The sequence below is a fragment of the Falco punctatus genome (genome assembly GCF_963210335.1).
Source record: "Falco punctatus genome assembly, chromosome: 14".
Classification (NCBI taxonomy): Eukaryota; Metazoa; Chordata; class Aves; order Falconiformes; family Falconidae; genus Falco; species Falco punctatus.
Window position 1 is genome coordinate 7973360 of NC_137594.1, and position 20173 is coordinate 7993532.

Sequence of the window (20173 nt, forward strand, 5' to 3'; positions counted from 1 at the left end):
ACTGTTGGATTTTGATTGATTTTGCTGCCATAGGTGGAGGAACCTTATTCTGTCACAGCCACCTCACAACTGTTTCTAATTTGATGGGAAGCTATAGACAATTTCAGGCCAGAGTCAAGATTTTTCACTCAGAGGTGTGTCCTTTAGCATGAAATGATTAATCAGCTGCTCAGGGTAACTTTCCTTTTATTTTTATTTTTCAACGTTTTATATATTACAGGTGATAACCAGAATAAACAGTAAAAGCTGACAACAATAATCTACAGGCTTCCCATATTGCTACCATGTTCTGGTAGACAAATTGCTTCTAGTATCAGTGTGGTTGCTCCAAAAAGAGGTAGAACACTGCAGCTCACAGTATGGAGGAGTGATCTGTCTGAATCTCTTAAAAGTCCCTTTCCCAGAAGACCCAGTGTTTCATAGCATCTGGGAGCCATTCATTCCATTCAACCTGTCCTTTGTTCTCTGTAACTAATGCGTCATTTGGCTAAAAAGAGCCTTTGTGGGGGTTTCTGCCTCCCTGTCTCTACATCCATTGGATTTCCATTTGGTTTCTATCATAATAAGAATGTGATTTTCCTAAGAACCTCCTGTCTCTCAAACAAAATCAGTAATAATCTTCCATGGAGCTTCAGCTGTTCTCTGAATTGTTGAATTAAATCTGAAGATGATGATTAGGTTTTGCTCTTCTGTTTTTTTTTTTTTTTTTTGTTTTTTTTTTTTTTTTTTTTTTTCCCCAAATAATTTTGAATTACTTTTTCACAACTTTATTATGGTTTTGTTTTTCAGTTTTAACATAGTTCAAGCTGGAGTCTGTGTAACCACTGGCAGCATAGAGGCATAGTTTCTTTATGTGGTACAAACCTGAAATCAAGGGTCAGATAAAATCATGGGCATAGGATCTTTATTTTGTCCAGTGACATTACTGCACAGAGTATCTTTGAAAAGCAGTGGTACTGTATTCTGCTGTTCAGTCAAGGCGTGTGTCCTTCTGATTCTGCATGACTGAATCAGGACTATTTAGTTTTCATTGTACAAATATGCTCTACAGTATATACTATGACCTAATGTCTACATGAGTGACCCTTTCACAAGTTTTTGTACATCTGATGGGAAACAAGGGATTAAAAAATAATCCAGCTACCAGTGAAGCCCGTGGGAATGGTGCCAATGCTTTCAATGGGACCAAAGATGTAAAATATATAGTTTGATCCTCCTGTCACACTAATGCAGTTTCACTGGCCTCAGTATATTTTTAATGCCCTTTGATCAGTATTAGGAGAGAATCAGGCCCACAGCTTATTTTTCAAGAAATATCCCCTTTCGTCTCTTAATGCCCTTCCTTCCTGTTTATTTTCTTATTTGCTTTGAGAGATTATGCTTGGAAATTTTTTAAGTTGGGTTTTTTTTTCTATTTCACCACTACCTTTGATTCTCCTATTATTCAGCCTTTCTTTGGTATAGTTCCATACTCCTAATTAAATGTATCTTATGTCCTGGAAAAAAAACTGTGCCAGATACGAAATGTCTTTATTATCATATGTTCGTGTTCATGTTCCTGAGACTACCTAGTATGTGATTGAGAACAACTGAATTCTGTCTCTGTGATACAGAGATTCTTGGAAGAAAAAAATACCTGTGACAGACTTGAAGGTGCTAAAGTCCACTGTGAATATATTATCCTAAGGATTTTGTAGTAGGAGAATATTGTATACTGTATAGATCACATTCTGCAATCCACCAAGTACCTTCAGTTGTTACACATTTTTATGGTTTTCTTGAAGCAGTTTGTGTTTTTACCTGAAAGCTTAACTGTTCCTTTGGGAGTTCAGAGCCCGTTATGTCAGTGGGTATATAAACTCTGGATTCTTTGGCTGCAATGCATGTGAAAAAAAGTTAGCATTTTATAAACAATTCTAAAATACAAGCTCAGTTGGTACTTTTTTTGTCCATTTATAGGAGCCATTTATTTTACCAAGTTTGGAGCCTCAGCTGGTGGCAACACATACAGTAACTCTGATGAGCCTGCAATGATTTGTAACAGTAGAGGACCAACTCCAGTAAATTAGATATTCCCTGCGTGTGCACAGATTGCATTCATAAAGTTGCCAATGTACTACAACGCTGAAGTAACAGATTATGAAATTTCTATTCAAAACACATTGATTTTCACAGATGTCCCATCTAGTGAGTAAATATAAAACAGTGGAAGGAAAAAACCTGAAAATTAGCTTTAAGATATCAATAACTCCACATAATTTATAATTTTTATGTGTTTTTATTATTGCTTATTATTCTTTATACTATCCCAACACCTCTCCTAGTGAAAGGAGAGCCTCATGGTGCTGCTGACTGAGCAAAGCACTCAGAAAGAGGCAGTATTCCCACTAAGAGATTATAGTCAAGGCAAAGTAAGTGACAGTGTATGACAAAGGTGAGGAAAAGAAGGTGATTTGCTGAGATAATATAGCAAGTTAGTAGCCAAAATTAAAAAAAAAAATAAATCACATTTTTATATTCATACCTTGTATTCTATTCATTCAGTCCCACTTCTTTTGCTAAAGATTGAATACAGCTATGCAGTACTTGCCTCCTGTTATGAGGACAGTTATATTCTTACAGCTGTGTAACACTGCTGTTTCCCTGGATTCTGATCTCCACACCATTCATGTTAGCAGGCATTATTGCTAGGCAGAGAAAGGCTCAGACTGCACGCATGTTTTAGGCTGATGGATTTATAGGCAAGTACAAGTGTGGCTGAAAATAAGATCCACTACTTCCATCCATCCCACCACAGAACATTTCTCGTTCAGGAAAAAGAAGCGGTTAAACTGTAAAACTGACACAGTTGGCAGCTCTGGTACTTATGTGGCAGCATCTTGTCATCAGCTCACATTGCAGAGCTCCTTTGCCTCACCAGTATGGGCCTTTTGTGAAACTTGACAAACTTTTTCTCATCAGACAAGTGTATGGTGACAATAAAATCTGAATGGTATTAATTGGAGCTTGTTTCATACTAATAGTATTAGTATGGTGCATCTGTTTTCATCCCTTTGGAACGAAAGAGATGAATTCCACATTCCCTGTGGAGTTCAGGCATAGAACTTTTACCCAGAAAGTGTTTCTTCTGCCCCAGATTTTGTCTTGCTTCTGATTAATCTAGATTTTCACTCTCACACATGGTTCTCTTTTCAGCTTTGGTATGATTCATGACGGAGAAGGAAATCCTTGTAGGAAAGCTGAGGGTAACATTATGTCTCCCACACTCACGGGAAACAATGGAGTATTTTCTTGGTCTGTATGCAGCAGGCAGTATCTCAACAAATTTCTCAGGTAGGTCAGATGTAAATCTGGGCTGGTGCCAGGGAATATATCTTTAATAACTGGGCTTGAATTCTTGAACAGACATAAAAATTACTAAAGTGTGAAATTCACCTCTTTTAAAATGTGCTCAAACCCATGTACTACGTGAGCCCACACACTTGGACTTGAAGCGTATAGGTGGTATGGCATGTAAATGTTTTTGTCCTGCCTCGTTTCAAAAGCATGAATTTCACCCTCCATGAATATCCCGCATATCATTCTTTCCCAGGCATTCCTGTCAGCAGCTAGGTTTATTAGAGAATTAGTAGGAAGTGAACACCAAAGAGGGCAGACACAGTGGTACCAAAGTCATTACAAAATGTCAATTAACATTAGTGGCCTTTCTCATTGGAGTTTTTCTCTTGATCTAGCTCACGTCATGAGCAAGGACATTTTACATTTTTCATATAGTGTTTCTGGGGGGAATGAAAGGAAAAAGAGAAAGATACCAATTACTTCTCCGGCGTGTTGGCATTACTCAGCGATGCTTTTAAAGGAACTGGTGTTTGGGCTGTGTTTAATGTCTGTAGAATTGCAGTCCTTTCCTGTACAACTTTTCTTTTGTTTGTTGTGCGTGGGTAGACTATACATGATTACTTAAAAATGTGGAGGTGGTAATAAGACCCAGATCCAACACAGGCATTTTAGATGTTAATTCCTTAGAATGAGAATCAAGCACCTAGATAGTTTTGAGGATCTGATCCTTGAACTACAAGCTAGTATCTTAGAGCAGCGGCCAGGAAAGGTGACAGAATTCTGGTGATTTATTTTTTGCTGCCATGCTGCAACATATTCTGAGTACACAAGCAAATTGCAAATTAAAAGTCATGGAAGCCCTCCAACATGCAGTATGGTCCAAGAGACTTACACTTGGAAGATAAATCCAGCATAGAGTGACCTTATATGTACATGGGTTCTAAAGCGTATACAAAGGGAAAAAAGTAGACTGTAGGGTACCATTGGTCTTAAGCTGGACACAGCCAACCCAAAGCACACAGCGTCAGCAGCCTCCTGTTTGTGAGTCCACACAAAGTGAATGCTGAAATGAGACAGTGTGCCCGCTGGTTCTGTTGATTCCTGTTTTGGGTAATCCATTTAAGGGAAAGAAGCAGACTAGATCACCTTGCTCTTGGCTACACTGGAATAAAGGGAGGAAAAGAATTTGACATCATTCTTGTTGTCACAACAGTCTGAAAGCCTGGAAATTCCTGCTTCCTTAAAACTTTGCAGGTTAGGCTACCAACAAGATGTCAAGATCTTTTGGCTCCTACAAGCAGATATTCTAATTTCAGTGCATACCTCTAAACCTAGTTAAAGGTACTGCATACCATATTATGTGTTTTTGCTGGTCTGTAGCAAATTAAAATATTTTAATATAAAGATCATAGTAATGATTAATATACATTCTCATTATAGTACAGCTCAAGCTGCCTGCCTGATTGATGAACCTAAGCAAACAGGACAGTATAAATACCCTGACAAACTGCCAGGGCAGATCTATGATGCTGATACCCAGTGCAAATGGCAATTTGGAATGAAAGCAAAACTGTGCAACCTCAGCTTTGTAAAGGTACCTATTGATATGCTTTTGAGAAGTTAAAATTACATTAGAGAACTGCAGTACACTAAATAAGTACAAGTAATACAGTGTTCTTTGGAGGCCTGGGCTATTTCTCTACCTTATCTTGCTTGGAAATTTACTTTGAAGGTACTGGCCTCTTTTGAGGAATACTGGAATCCCAGGGGAGTTTCAGAAGGAAATGTGTTCTTTCCAGGAGTCATAAGGAGTGCAGCTGAATACATAAGGCCCATGAGCCCTTGGCTACCATGCTCAGGGAAATCAGCAGGCAGTGGCGTTTTGATCAAAACTTGCATTGGGTGTGGGGTAACAAGGACTAAGTTATTTGTGTTTTATTTTACTCTTATGCATTGACAGTAAAGCCTGGAAAATGTATAAAGAGTTATCTTAGAACAATGAAAACATAAATTACACTCTTGACTTCATAATGAAGGATTCATTTAATTAACTCATTATTTCAGTGACTGCTACACTCCTTGCTGATCTCTTCAGAGAAGACATTTTATTAAATAATCTGAAGTGCTCATTCTAAAAATTATTGTAATTTCTTTTACTCCTGTTAATATCATGGAGTATTTTGATTTTTTTTATATACTAACCACATTTATCAGGTGATGGCAGCTGTTTCTTCTATAGCTAGTAAAGAAAGAAGAGAGAATGAACAGCACTGTGAAGAGACTCTGTTTCCAGATACCTCCTGAGTTTTAGAAAATCTAGACTCTTCACAGTATTATAGTCCTTGCAGACTTGATGTAATTTTAGCGTTCAACCTTTTAACGCTGTTTTTGTTCTATTATAGTCTCACAGTCAAAACAGTTTTACAAAATATATAGTGAAATGGTGCATAAAGAAGCAGGCAGTATACAGAATGTGGCTGTGCTATGAATCTTAAACCCTGGACTCTATCTAAATTCAGAAAAGGTTTTATTTATACAGCTTTTAGGGTAGCAAAGGCATGTATCTTTTGTTACTCTTTCTAAACACGAGGAAATGATGGGAATTATGAGTACTATAGATAGAGTACTTTTTTTCTTCTCAGGATATATGCAAATCGCTCTGGTGTCACAAAGTGGGTCATCGGTGTGAGACAAAGTTCATGCCAGCAGCAGAAGGAACAGCTTGTGGTATAAGTATGGTAAGTTGTTTTATAAATAGGACAATGTCATTCTAATTTGTTTTCAGACTGTATTGGGTCAAATACCACCTCCTGTCCAAACAGTTTTATCCAGATCCCTCTAGGTTTGCTCTCATGGACTTTCTGATTGCTCTGTAAATGATTGCACTGCAATACATAGTCAGGACTGGTCCCCACAGTGGCACCTATGTGACAGTAGGGAGTGATGCCTTTCGCATCGAGCTATGGAATAACATATATCTGGCAAATCTAAATCTGTAAGAAAATCCATTAATTATATCAGAAGTTAGATCAAGGCTTCAAATTCCACTTTGATATAAACATTCCTTAAGCCATAATATTTGCTATACCGACTAAGGCCATCATGCATATTATCATCAGTGATCACTACTGAAAGAGCAGTGTTACTTATTTTAGTCAAAGCTTCTAATTTACACTCCTCTATAGTTACACAAAATATTTCTTTTGCTGCAATGTTGTAGAATATTGTTTTGATTTTCAAATTACTGAAAAACATTCTATTTTGCTTTTTCTCTTTGTGCAGTATTTCATAAGTGAATTACAAAAGGGAAAAAATTTAGCAGAATTTTAGCAGACTATTTTTAAATTACATGGGAAGTTTTGAGGTTCTGACAGCACAGGACCATAAATTAACATGGATTTTTGTGGGAAGAGTAAGCCAAAAAGACAGTCTGCAAGAGAACAGTTTTGAAAATTTGTACCTCAGAGATGTTCAGCTCATAACTTGGACATATTTTAGGACATTACTCATCTATACCGTTGTGTGGATCAACATCCTACTTCTGAGTCCTTGTCCTACTGTGAAATATCTCATGGAGTTTGATAGGTGACCTCATGTTTTTTATGGTTAAGCACTGGAACTTTTAAATGTGGATTTTTTCTTTTTTGCATCTACTAGGTGCCATTAACTTTGACAGGATGTTTTTTGGCATTCTTTTGGCAGTGGTGTCGAAGAGGACAGTGTGTCAAATATGGTGATCATGGACCCAAGCCTGTAAATGGCCAATGGTCTGCCTGGTCTGACTGGTCAGAGTGTACTCGCACTTGTGGAGGTGGGGTCACATATCAAGAAAGACACTGCAATAATCCAAAGTAAGACATAGATATGAAAAGGTATTATTTTTATACTAACTATTTATGTTATTAGAACAAAAAAATAAGAGTCCGTTTCTGTAGGGAAGTAGTACATGTGGAAATGTTTCCAAGACCTTTCTTTCATGTCGTGACCAGTCAGTAGGTGAAAGACAGAAGTATGTCCTGATACTAGAAAGTAGTTGCTGAGGTACCAGGGTACTAGAACACCTAGTGTCCAGCTTTCTCCATTTATTTTGTGACACAAAACTTTATCAAATACCTGCAGAACTAACAAAACGCCACAGAGACGTATTCACACCTAGTGATTTAAAAGCAAGGGAAAAAGGTCTTAAAAGTTCTTAAGATTTCTGATGAGATCATATTATCCAGGATAATAAACCAAAAATGTTTTAAGTCAGTATTAGAATGGTTGTAGGCAGATGCCTTTGTTTGGCTGTCATGTTCTTTGCATTCTTTTATGTTTCACAGGTCAGAATAAAGTTGCTGAGCCCAAGAATTGTATGCTAGCTCATGAAACGTTTCTGGTATTTTCCTCTAGTGAATGTCTTATCACTGTAAATACTACTGTTCCTTACAATACTGTTTCAAAGTAGAGGTAAAGTGTTATCTCACCAGCATCTTTCCGAAGTACTCAATTCACTTCAACTAACAAGAAAAAAAGGATTTCACTGTTTTTATTTCATACACAACTTCAACAAGCATAGACACATGTATTCTTCATTGCACACAATAAAAACAGCATTTAAACTGCATTAATAAAAAACAGAGAAAATATGACACAGTTCATATGGGGCTGTAAAGAAGCCTCACGCCTACTATACAGTCCTGCAGTAATAATATCCATGCTTCATATACTGTGTTATAGGAAAATGTGAGTTAGTTAAAATAGTCTTTATTACCCTCACTCAGTCAAGCCAATTTTTGCAGATCCATAGCAGGGAATTTTCTCAACCTTTTCTGTTGTTTCTCAGTGTATTTTGATAAATCAAAAAACTATTTAGCAAGAGAATGCGGAGCCTCAATTACAGGTCATACATATATTTTGGTTTTCCTACTTTGGTCCCTGTTTTGCTGCTAAATTTGTATGTATGCACATTGTTCTGTGCATTTATTCATAAGCCTTTCCTTGTTCTCCCTGTGTGACAGAAGAATGTCCACTAGTTGAAATGTTTCCATTTGGTGCACTGTTATAACTGATAATGATTTCCAATGGTCTTCAAACAGAAGCTCTTTAACATGAAGGGTGTCCATTACTGTAGCATTATGTATTTAAACTTGCGTTCAGTGATCTGTCTGTTCTAATTAAAGTAGGACTTGATGCAAGACTTGATGTAACCAAGTAAAACTTGATACCACAACTGTTTACAAACATGTTTATACTAAATTTTATTATATTAGTGATAATTCAGTTAGAGCAGAGAGAAGGTACTATAAATGTCTCTTGGAGTTAGAGTGGTAAAATGACAGGACTATAAATAAGCACAACAGTGTACAAATATCCAGTTAGCTGTATTTCCCATCACAGCACTTCTGTATAAATGTGGAATCATTACAAAAATTATATTATCCATTTTCAATGTTACACTGCATGGAACAATTTATAACCTAGCCACTGTTCATTGTTCACCTCTAGAACTACACATAAACAAAGAATAATGATTCCTTTCTTTTTGAACTTCTGAAATGTATTTCAGATGTTTATATATTTCAGTAAATTTAGGTACATTATTTCATATGTAATATATTTATTTCACTTTTCCTAATCCAGATTTGTGTAGGAGCCAATGTTTATTATGTTCGAAGGCTTGATGGATGATTTTGGATAGCAAAATTTTGAGAATGACAAGGAACAAAATGTATTTCTGTAAGAGATTAGGACAGGGGGTATGGATCTCCAAAGAACTTACTGGACTCTAAAATGAGGTTTTTAAATAAGTAGTCTGTTTTTCAAAGTAACTGACTTCTCGTGAAAGCTGAGGGAGATTTCTAGCTTTCCAGAGATTTTTAAGGTGGCACAACTTATTAGAATCTTAAAGACAGGTGAAGAACACAAATTCAGGCTGCTGCATATGGAAATCTTGTACCCTGTGTTTGTATGGGAAATTCTCCTCTTGCAAATAATACCCAACTGATTCCATTCCCTTTCTCTTGACAATGTTAAGACAGACCTTGTGACCACACTCAAACAGCTCCAGGAATGGCTTCTGAATTGCCACCAGAGTTATGTATGAATTCCTACTAACAAACACCTGTGGGGGTCATCTGTAGAACACAGAACGATGCAGATTTGCTAAAATCATTATGTTTCTGTAAATTGTCACAGTGTAATATTTTGGATCTGGCTTTCATACGTCTCAGCATTTTACAGTTGAGGTACTTTTCCAAGATAGAAATAGATTACATAATACTTTAGCTGGAAAAGAACCTGAAGACTTTCTGCCCAAGAGATTTAAATCGTATCTGTGGGACTGTATCCTACCCACCTCACAATAGTGCATTGTTCAATAAGGGTAGAATGGAGTTTTAGGCGTGTATGCAAGCAAAAGACTAAACCAAAATTGCTTCAACATGTCTTTTTAATCTTTTGTGTACAGTATCTGTAACAGTGATTATAGACAATGCACATGTAAACAGATGTAAAGCATGCCACTTAAAATACTAATTAAAAATGAAGACTGTGAAAGACCTTGTAGACCCTTCACATTCATGCGGAATAAAATAGTCTAGCTTTGTGATACTACCATAATATGGTCATAATGTGAGCAGAAATGTTCTCACTTGAATTTAAATGATTACAAAACATGAAAAAATAGAAATCCAGCATTTCAGAGTCTGATTCCCTTTGTAATGCATAAAATACTTTCCTTGATCAGATTAATTCCAGGATTTGTCACCTTCTGTGTTGCATTGCTGTGAATATCCATTTTACTTCCACGGTTCGTGAAGTCCATTCTTAAAAGGGTACTGCAGAATTAATTTCAGCTACTTACTTTTAAATATGTGAATACTTCACATATGAAGTGAAGTATTTACATCTTTGCACTTAAACTGCTTTTACAAATCATTCTTTGGGGACTGCCTTTTTGCTGGCCTTTCTCACCAAATTTTTCCCTTTTCCAATTATGCTCAGCAAGGCCTCAGCACTAACAGCAGCTACTCGTGCAGGCATCTTCACCTGTGTGTGCCAACACTGGGAAGTACACAGCTCATGAGGAGGTTAGGCTATAGCTGTATTAGGGGCACTGTACCACTACAGAACTATTGAAATACCCGCGGTGCAAAGAGTTTGTTGTTAAGTGCAGTTATACTAAGAGAGCTTCTGTAGGCAGTCAACCCAAAATCTACTGGTGGTATAAACATCACCAATAAAAGCATGATTTTGTCAATGCAGATAATAGCCTTTTCTCGGAAATTTGGTTTTTCAGATTTACACCTAGTTTCCTGTGAATTACTTAATTCTCACTGACATCTTGCTGGTAAAAGGTGAAGGTGGAGAAGTTTCCATAATTCTCTGCCGACAGTTTCAGTAGCGGGAGTGTACTGTAATACTAAAATGCTGTAACAGAGCTGGGAAACAGAATGCCTCTTTCAGTGCTCCCTTAGTTTGGTGGAATTTTATACCATCCTCAAATGCAAGACTGTGGCTAGAAATCACGATTTAGCCATAAATAATTCTATTATATTGCTTGTTTGGTGGCATTTACTTGGAAGGGGGTTGCTTCTTTTCCTTACACTAAAGCAGATTTGTTCTCTGGAGCCGAAGGAGGTCAAAAATCATACATGTGCTGAGGCTGTAAAGAAGGTCTGTGGAGAGCTGGGTAAGGACCCAACAGTTTGGCTGCCTTGGCTCAGAGCTCTCACCATTTGCACAAAGTCAGCTCCCTGACTTCACTGACGTTACATGTCCTGCCTGCCCTGCACAAACTGAACAGCCAGCAACTAGGGCATAAAATTTGACTTCATTTTAAGACCTTCACCATTATACCCAGTGCCAGTGTAGCTAGTAGGTGACGTCAAGAAAAGTCACTGGAAGTTGGGTTTTTTTTCCACAACGCATTTTGCTGGTGCTTTAGCCCAGTATTAAATAGACTAGCATGTGGATTTCCACCTCATCCTTTGAAAGGCTGTTTTGTAGCCCAGAATTCTGGAAGAGGCAGATATTGTGTATATTCAAAGCTGATGCAAAACATAAAAACCAAACCCCAGCTTGATTAGAGGGTTAGACATACAAGGATTAAAATTTATAATAAAGCAAACAGAAAAAGCACCTGGATTTTCTCATCCATGTTGCACCAAGCCATCTCCATATCGCTCCAGTCAGATGTGTGCCAGGAGAAGGTGTATGGGAGACCTGATATGGAGGATAGAAGTAGCATAGTGTTTAGGGATTTAAAAAAATATGTTGCAACTCTATCTTTTAAACTATTATTATTAACTATTATTGTTAGTCTTCTATTATTATTAGTATTAAGTATCTTTTATATTATTCTATTTTTTTTTCTAATACATATGTAACATGAGCAAGCTGTCCCCTGAAAGATCATGGCTTGTCTTCCAAGTATTTATATTCCCTAATTTTTAAAAATCATTATATAAATGTGTGCAATTGTAGCATTGTTACATTTCTTTTCACTTGATGCAAGAAATTGTATAATACGACAAGCAGTTCTTAGAATTTGGTGGTTTGAAGATTTGGCTCAGTACTTGCAGATGTATATCTGAGCATTGTGCAACTACAAAAATAACATCAGGGAATTCCTATATAGATCCATAAGGAATAGAAGAGTGAGTGAATACATTTCTCGGCAGCTTGTGAGACTTCTCAGTCACTTTAGAAAGAGCAAGTCTTACATTTTATGTTGTTTTACAGTTGTGTGCATAGACCAAGTAGTTAAAAAAATATTATTCTGATAATGTAAGATACCAGCACAATAATCAAACATGCTCTTTTTATTCTGGCTAAAATTAAGGGAAATGCCCAGGTAAGGTTTGCTGAAGTGGATGTAACATGTTTAAAGTTATCCATGAATTCCAACATTTTCTTAAAGCAGGACAACTATGCACAGTCCTTGCTTCCTTTCACTGTTTATAAAGCACACTTTTGCAAAATTATTTACAAAACAAATGAAACCCCAAATGTAATAATTCATTCTGTTTATGTTTGAAGACTGTTATGTTATCCTTTATTAACTCTTATTGTGATAGGTAATTCTTTGCAGATGTTCATTCTTGGGTTGCAGCAGAGTAAAAGTAACTATATTATAAGATTGAAACCAACCAATACAAAATAGCCCTATAAATTTAAATTAGTGAAAACATGACTCACCTCTAGATGTTTGCATCTTTGCTGAGTTTGCAGTGATCCAAGCAGATAATTCATGGCAACTGCTTTGCTTGGGTTTAGGAACCATGAAAATTAATAGTCCATGTAAGAAATACTGATCTCCTAAGACAAAACATCCTCTCATTTTCTCTGCATTCTCATACACGTAACATGCCAATCACACAGAAAGTAGGTTTTGCAAAATATATTTTTCTTCTTTTCTTTAGGCCACAGTATGGTGGCACATTCTGCCAAGGTTCCAGTCGTGTTTATCAACTTTGTAATACTCAGCCATGTCCAGCAAATAGCTTGGACTTCCGTGCCCAGCAGTGCGCAGAATACAACAGCAAACCTTTCCGGGGATGGTACTACAAATGGAAGCCATACACTAAAGTGGAAGGTAATTATGCCACAGCTCTGATGGACAAAGGCAATTGCAGGAAGCAAGCTATAATCTGTAATTCATCTGTATTTCTATGGGAAAATATCACCCTGATGTAAGCAAATAGAAATTCAGTTGGCCTATTTGAGATGTGTTGGCTTTCTAGTGTAGTTGAATCTAGCTTCCTGTGTGAAACCACTTGTATGAACACACAGAAATGATTTGGGTTGTGAATTTAAATCTTTGTCCTTAGCGTGACTCCCTGGCTGTTGCTAGCCCCTCTTTCAATTTATAGTACGTATTGGTTAGCGTCAAACCCAAACAAAACAATTTCCATGAATTTTTCAGCATGGGAAATGTGAGCTCCCACAATAACACTACCAGAATCTTCCTTCCTTTGGAATGTTCTCAGATTTCAAAACGTAACAATAATTCAACCTTTTGACTTTTCTGCTGGTACAGTCCCATGTGAATTGAAAAACCAAACAATGTACCGGCATAATTTTTTTAAAGTCATCTTTTACTAAGAGATCTTTATAAAGCTCAGGTCTCAATAATGATTTCTTGTCTTTTGTACAAGCAAAGTTTATTTTTATGTTACACATCTTAATTCTGCAAATATTTTGACTCAGTATTCATTTTTATCTGATACAACAAATATTTGCTGCAGTTTGAAAGCATGGTTTGTAGCTGCAATTGCTACTACTTGAATAAAAGTGGCTGAATTGTGTCACATTGTAGCTGCTTCATTTAGCACCTGTACAATTTTGCTTTTGATGATAATAAGTGTATAATTATTTATATATACACACATACGCATAACTCTCATTCACAGCCTAACTATATTTTCTTCAAAAGCCTTTGCAGACATTTTTCTGGGTATTAGAAACCTATGTCCTAACAGCCAATGTGAACAGAGGAAAGAGGAACTACGGTTTCACAGCATGGAACAGTGGATGTTGTAGAACAGGGAGAATAATGTGTCTTGTTTAATAGAAATTAAGGTAGCCGACAATGGTTTTAAAGGTAGAGGCTGCAATTACTAAAGGAAATAGAATCTTAAAATTAGGAACAAAGGGCGTAATTTTCAAAAGCAAGACGTCCCCAAGTGACTCTGAACTTGAAAATGCCTGTCCTTACTTTCTTAGGTGCTTTTTCAAAATCTCCCGCAAGATCTACATTTGTAGTCCTGAGAACATAATCGGGTTTTCAAAACTGCCACAGATGCCTTGCCTCTGTAGAAACTACTGTTGAAAATCCAGCTGCTTATTTAAGAACGATACTATTTCGAATCCAGTTTCATGTTCTTCAAAATTTTGTTATGCTGCTTTATTTCTTGTACTTACTGTTTGTATTAAAATTGTGCATTTCAGCAATTGTGACAATATTTCAAATTAGATTACTGTTTTTGTCTATGTAGAATTAGTCTGCTCTTTATGAGCATAACATACGATCTGTGTATAACAAGAAATCTGATTCACAATGGTTGGGGTATTTTAGAGGAAAAGTGCTTTTGTTAGGGGAAAATCTGGCCCCAGGGCTAGCTTTCAGCTGAACTGACCATTTTTGCCACCTTACATCTTTTTCTAATTGTAACTGAAAATTAGATAAAATTATTACAATCTCCCACTTCTCTTAATAAAAAATGAAATTTGAAACTGTGAACCAGTGCCACTAATATAAGCTACTGTATCCGGCTGTATTTCTGTCTGTCATGGGGTCCTAATATGACCACACACAATTAATCCTTGTAGCTAGGATGCAGGAAGAAACAATAGCATGGTGCTTTCTTTTTTTCCTAAACTATGTTACAGGTCAGCTAATTATTTTTTGTTGTTGTTGGTTTTGTTTTTTTCCCCCAGAGGAAGATAGATGTAAATTATACTGCACAGCTGAAGACTTTGACTTTTTCTTTGCAATGTCCAGCAAAGTGAAGGATGGAACTTTGTGTTCTCCAAATAAATATGACATTTGCATTGACGGAATATGTGAAGTAAGATAAAACTAAGTTTCTTACAAACCTAATGTCTACTTTTTTTAAGTGGGCAATTGACTCCTTTATGGAAAATGCAGCTGTTTCTTCAAATTCCCTTGTGTCTGAGTCCTTCACTTGTGCCTTTTGGTTGCAGCAAGTAGGGTGTGATCATGGACTTGGTTCCAAAGCTGTATTGGATGCTTGTGGAGTTTGTAAAGGAGATAATTCAACATGCAAGTTCTTTAAAGGCCAATACTTGATCCAGCACAAAGCTAATGGTAAGGAAAGCTGTTCCACGTGATCATCAGCTCATTGCTCTGCTGTATCCCCATGTAATATATATGACTCCTTGCTCATTAGGGCAGTGGCTAAAAGTCCAGATGTGAACTGAAAGTCACACAGAGAGTGAGAGGAGAGTTCACATTTCTCCTGTTTCTTGGTAACAAGAAAGCTATGAGCATAAGTCTTGGTTAGTTAACTTGCAAGCATTTCTCTTGTTTCTTAAGCCACATTTTCCCTTTATGTGTGAATTTCCTCCTAAATGAGATTTTAGGATTCAGGCAAGTGAAAAAATAGCTGTCAGCAGCTCTGACTGGAATAGGACATAAAAAGCGATACACAGCGTAATGCCAAACATGACCATATTTTTGTGTCCATTTTCAAATTAAGTTGACTGGAAGCTGTCCAGCTGATTCAGTGGATGATCCAGTCACTGGGAGGTGGGACTTTTCTTTAGTGGACTTCAGTGGACTGGCTTCTTGTGAAATAATCTCACTATGCCGCAGTTTCTCAGGCATAAAATACAGATAATATTTCTTTACCCATGGGGGTATTTTGAGGATCCAATTACTGTTGATCATAAGGCATGTCAATGCTACAGTTATATAGGCCAGGAAATTGTTTAGGGTATAGTCACACAGAGATACAATGCTAGAAAAATGATCTAAACTGAATGCTTTGCAAAATTAACTGTGTGCAGGGTGTGCTGGATTGTCAGCGGTGTACAATGAGTGAGATTTCTACATGCTCAGAGTGCAATGGCTCACAGCAGGGAGATCCAGTGGTATACAGGACTCTGTGAAAGCTCTCTGCATCCCAGTGCGTCCCACCTCAAAAACCATGTCTGTGATGGAAGCAGGACCTTCCAACTACTGTAGGGAACTACAGGGAAAACGTGGCAAAACAATTACAGTGACATAACCATTAGTATGTTCTGCATTTTACTAAGGTGAACTTGCTTTTTCTTGTCTTTAATCACAAAGAAAAATTCCAGGAATTGAAATACCTCAGAGTTACTCTGATTATAGGCTGCACAGAGGGGTTAAAATCAGAACTGGTTTCTCCTTGTGAAAATGGAGTAACTTTGGTCGATCAGAAGAGCTCTCTTAAATAACTTTTAAACTGCAAAAATTTCAGATTGGATCAAAAATGATAAACCATCTCTACCTGTATGGCAACTGCAAAATTGTTGCTTGCTTCTTTCATTTCAGACTACTACGCCGTGGTCACTGTTCCAGCCGGAGCACGCAGTATACAGCTCCATGAAATGCAGATCTCCACCAGCTACCTTGCAGTGCGCAACCTCAGCAAAAAGTATTATCTGACAGGAGACTGGACAATTGACTGGCCAGGAAAGTTTTCTTTTGCTGGAACAGTTTTTGATTATCAACGCTCTTTTAACCATCCAGAGAGTCTATATGCAGCAGGACCGACTAATGAGACGCTGGTCTTTGAAGTAAGCTTTGTTCTGTTTATTCTCTCCTTGATGTCTATTACAGAATTAGTAACGACAGCTTTAGCTCTGCACTGTAGCTCTCAGCAAGATTAAAGAATGGCGTTGAGTCATGATAGTATTCAGACTTAATTGTGTGGTCATGCTAGATTGAAAGGCCTTTCACCAGTTTATCAAGGTCTGAGGTTTAGTAAACTGTCACAAACTCAGGAAAAGGAAGGTACATAAAACACACCATATAGCATTATTTCTTAGTAATAGTAATAGATTATAAATACATTACTTGAATGGTATACAATAAAATTCAGTGACGTAAAAATTAAATCTAATCTTATGGCAAGGCTTAACCGTAACAGTTTCAAATAATGCTTCTGAAACTGCAGGCGCATGTAGCCATTTTTATGACTACCTTGGGACACAGAGAGTCAAGGTACCACACATAGGCTCCTGTGTAACTTCTGTTCATTCAGTTTCATTGGTGATAGCACCTAAAATAATGAATTTATCTCCCAGTTAAATTTGTATCACCTACTCTGCCTGCCAGATGTCCCATGTTGAAACTATATTTAGTAGAAAGTAAATTAGGTACTTAGATGGTTTGTTCCAGGGTACAATTTTGAAATTGGTCACTAGTACTTCTGTTCTAAGAAAGATCTCTTTCTGCATTAGGTTACTTTACTAGATTGTCTTTTAAAATGCATCAGAACATCTGAGAGTCAATTTCTGGCTGAATCACCAGTCTTTACTCGCTACCTTAGTTTGCCTGCTTTGTCAGAAAGCTCCAGCAAATCTTTGACTTTGTGACTCACCTGTTATGTCTGCTTTGATGAACCCTTCCCTGTGAGAGGGAAGCACCCCTCCCCAGAATGGATTCAATTTCCAGCACATTTCAGCAATGCTCTGGTCAACTCGCTATCAAACGCACAGCTTTCTGTGGCGTGCACAAGAGCGAGTGCTGTACCTGTCTCTGAGGCTGCAGCCTGCAGTTCTTTGCCCCATCACGTAACACCGCAACTGAAAATGCTCTCTGCAGAAGTTCAGCAGGGATGGTTGGCTGAGAACTCTGCATCCCGTCTCCCTTACACAGCTTTGTTCTGTTAAACTAAGAAACACAGTAAGTACAGACTGGGACATGAACTATATTCTTCAAGGATTATTTAAACTTCCACAACTATTCAGTAAAGTGTTTATTTGGAATACTGGAGAGCCTTACTGCTATTCATACTGATTGAATAACATACTTAAACATAGCTTTGAAAGCCACTGAAGTTCACGGACCAAGAACACACATTAGAGTACTTTAGGATGAACACATGCTACAGAACAAACAGTCTGACATAGGCTAAGGGTGTGTATTTTTACGGATTACTATCACAATTTGCAGTACTTTGTTAAAACATTTTTTTTAACTGAAGAACTTTCATTTTGGGTATGTATGTTAATAGGGATGCTTTAGTCCAAGGAAGAGTTCATTCTACAACGTAGAGACGTGCTTCCCATCTGCATATCATCTCCAAAATAGCCTTATACCACAGAACAAGAAGTTATAAATACTATGAAATGCTAAGCTGAACTCTCAGGAATCTTATTTGTCATAATACAAAGTAGACTGAACTCTATTATTATAGAGCTAAAGTATGAATAATAAATTGCCTGCAAGATGACTTACTTGGCTGCACATCGTGCACATACTTTGTAGAATAAAGATTAAAGAAAAAAATTTTAATGCCAAATAACACTTCTATTTTCATCCTATCAAATTATGCTAAACAGTTTTATTAAGATTTAACATTTAACTGGAGGCTATTGCTCCTTTGAGAGCTTATTTAAACTTCCCTTGTATTTTTATTGAAATACCTACACCACTGGCATTGGTAACTAGGGATTCTAACAACTGAAAATGTTATGGTTACATATTCCCCAATTATATATATCTATGAACTGAGGTCAAGATATTTTTTTTTCCTTTTAATAATTTAAACAACATTCAACAAGCTGAATTCTGAAAAAAATGCAAAATTTTGTGTTCAGAGATATGCATTAGTTATCACTAACTCTAAGCAGCAAAAATGCCAATGAAAAGTAAAGAAATATGCTTTTATGAGAAAACACACATATTGCTGAAGATCTGCTTGCAACAGTAATAATGAAACAAATCTTCTTCAACTATAAATACCACAAACTGGTAGAAGCCTGAAAAAAAAGGAGTGTTTGTGTAATTTTCAAAGCAGCATGCAAAAGAAGTCCTGCCAGCAGTGTTTTATCCAATTAAGTTGGTTTTCAATAAGCAAAGGCTTTCCAGGGTTTGAATCTCAACTTCTTCCTGTAATCTTCAGGTATTTTTATCTTCACTTTTAAAACAGGTTGCATTCAAAAGAAATGTAATAATTATTTTTGAGATTTTTTTTTTTTCCAAAAAGGATTCGGTGTGAGCCCTTGTAAAAAAAGCACACTGCAGCTATTGAGAAACTGAATACATTACATGCATAAACACAGGAACTTTTATTATTCAGATAGGCAGAGAATATAAGGTTTTGTAGGTGTATTTATTGAAATTCCACTATGATCTGAAAGACAGATTAGCACAGCTTGTGCCTGTTTAATTTTGTAGTCATAGTTTTGCTAGACTTTGTGTGGTGACTCAAACAGTCCAGGTTTCTGACCAGGTTTCTGAATGCAAATCAGCCTGCATGTATCCAGAAAGTTCAGCCGATGCGTGTCCTCTGAGCAGCGTTCACAGGGGAGGACGGGACCGTGCTCTCCAGGTATGGGTCCAGACAGGTCTGTCAGGTCTGTGCTCAAGGCAATCACATCCTTTGAAATGCAGTCATTCTCCAAAATATTTTCTTGAAAGAGACATCTGAAGCATGTATTAAGAGAGAAGGAGGAAACCCAAATAAGAAAAAAAAATCTTAAAATTCCCTATTATCTTCCATATCCTTGCAGTTCTATGAAATGTTTGGTGTCTGTATCTTATTGTCCAGTATGTTCCTGTGCATCTAGTTTTCTGTCAAGATTTTTCAGTAGTTCAGCTGCGCATGTATCATTTAATCAGACTTGGGGCGATTGTGGGTTTGTAGAAACCAATAAAAGCCAAAATTAAAAATATTCATGGATTCAAAAGGCAGTTCCCAAAATGGTCAGATTCAGGTTAGGTGAAATAACAGACAATGGTCAAAGGGGTAGAAATGTGATAGTTAAATGATAATCTAAGATCAGAAATTAATAGCAGATTTTTAAAATATGATTTCTGTAGCATAGTTGTCTCATCTTAAATGTAAACATGCAGGATTATTTTTTTTTAATGTAGTTGAATATATTCCACTCATTTATCTGTTGTTTGGTAGTAGGTAATCTAAGCTCAGCACTTTCAATTTAAAGACCTTGTCAGTGTTTTTCTGTTAACTGAGAAATATGTAACTTGAGGAGAAACAAACAGTAAATTCATCATTCATTTATCTAGCTTTGCAAATAAGGGCTGCCAGTGGACACCACTAACTACTGAAAATCCTTTCCAGAAGAGCCCAGCAGAGCACAAGGGACATACAGAACTCATGTAAGGCTCACT

At 36.9% G+C, this 20173-nt stretch overlaps 1 protein-coding gene across 3 annotated transcripts in view; it reads left to right on the forward strand.

Moving 5' to 3' along the window:
* ADAMTS18 (ADAM metallopeptidase with thrombospondin type 1 motif 18) overlaps positions 1-20173 on the forward strand; it is a 485565-nt gene that overhangs the window by 345874 nt on the left and 119518 nt on the right. For all 3 annotated transcript variants that reach the window (XM_080410687.1, XM_080410685.1, XM_080410686.1), the window contains 8 exons: positions 3196-3333; positions 4780-4933; positions 5982-6077; positions 7042-7190; positions 12744-12916; positions 14761-14891; positions 15028-15151; positions 16364-16608. In XM_080410687.1, the coding sequence (XP_080266813.1) occupies positions 3196-3333; positions 4780-4933; positions 5982-6077; positions 7042-7190; positions 12744-12916; positions 14761-14891; positions 15028-15151; positions 16364-16608 (1210 nt within the window). The remainder of the gene's footprint in view (positions 1-3195; positions 3334-4779; positions 4934-5981; positions 6078-7041; positions 7191-12743; positions 12917-14760; positions 14892-15027; positions 15152-16363; positions 16609-20173) is intronic.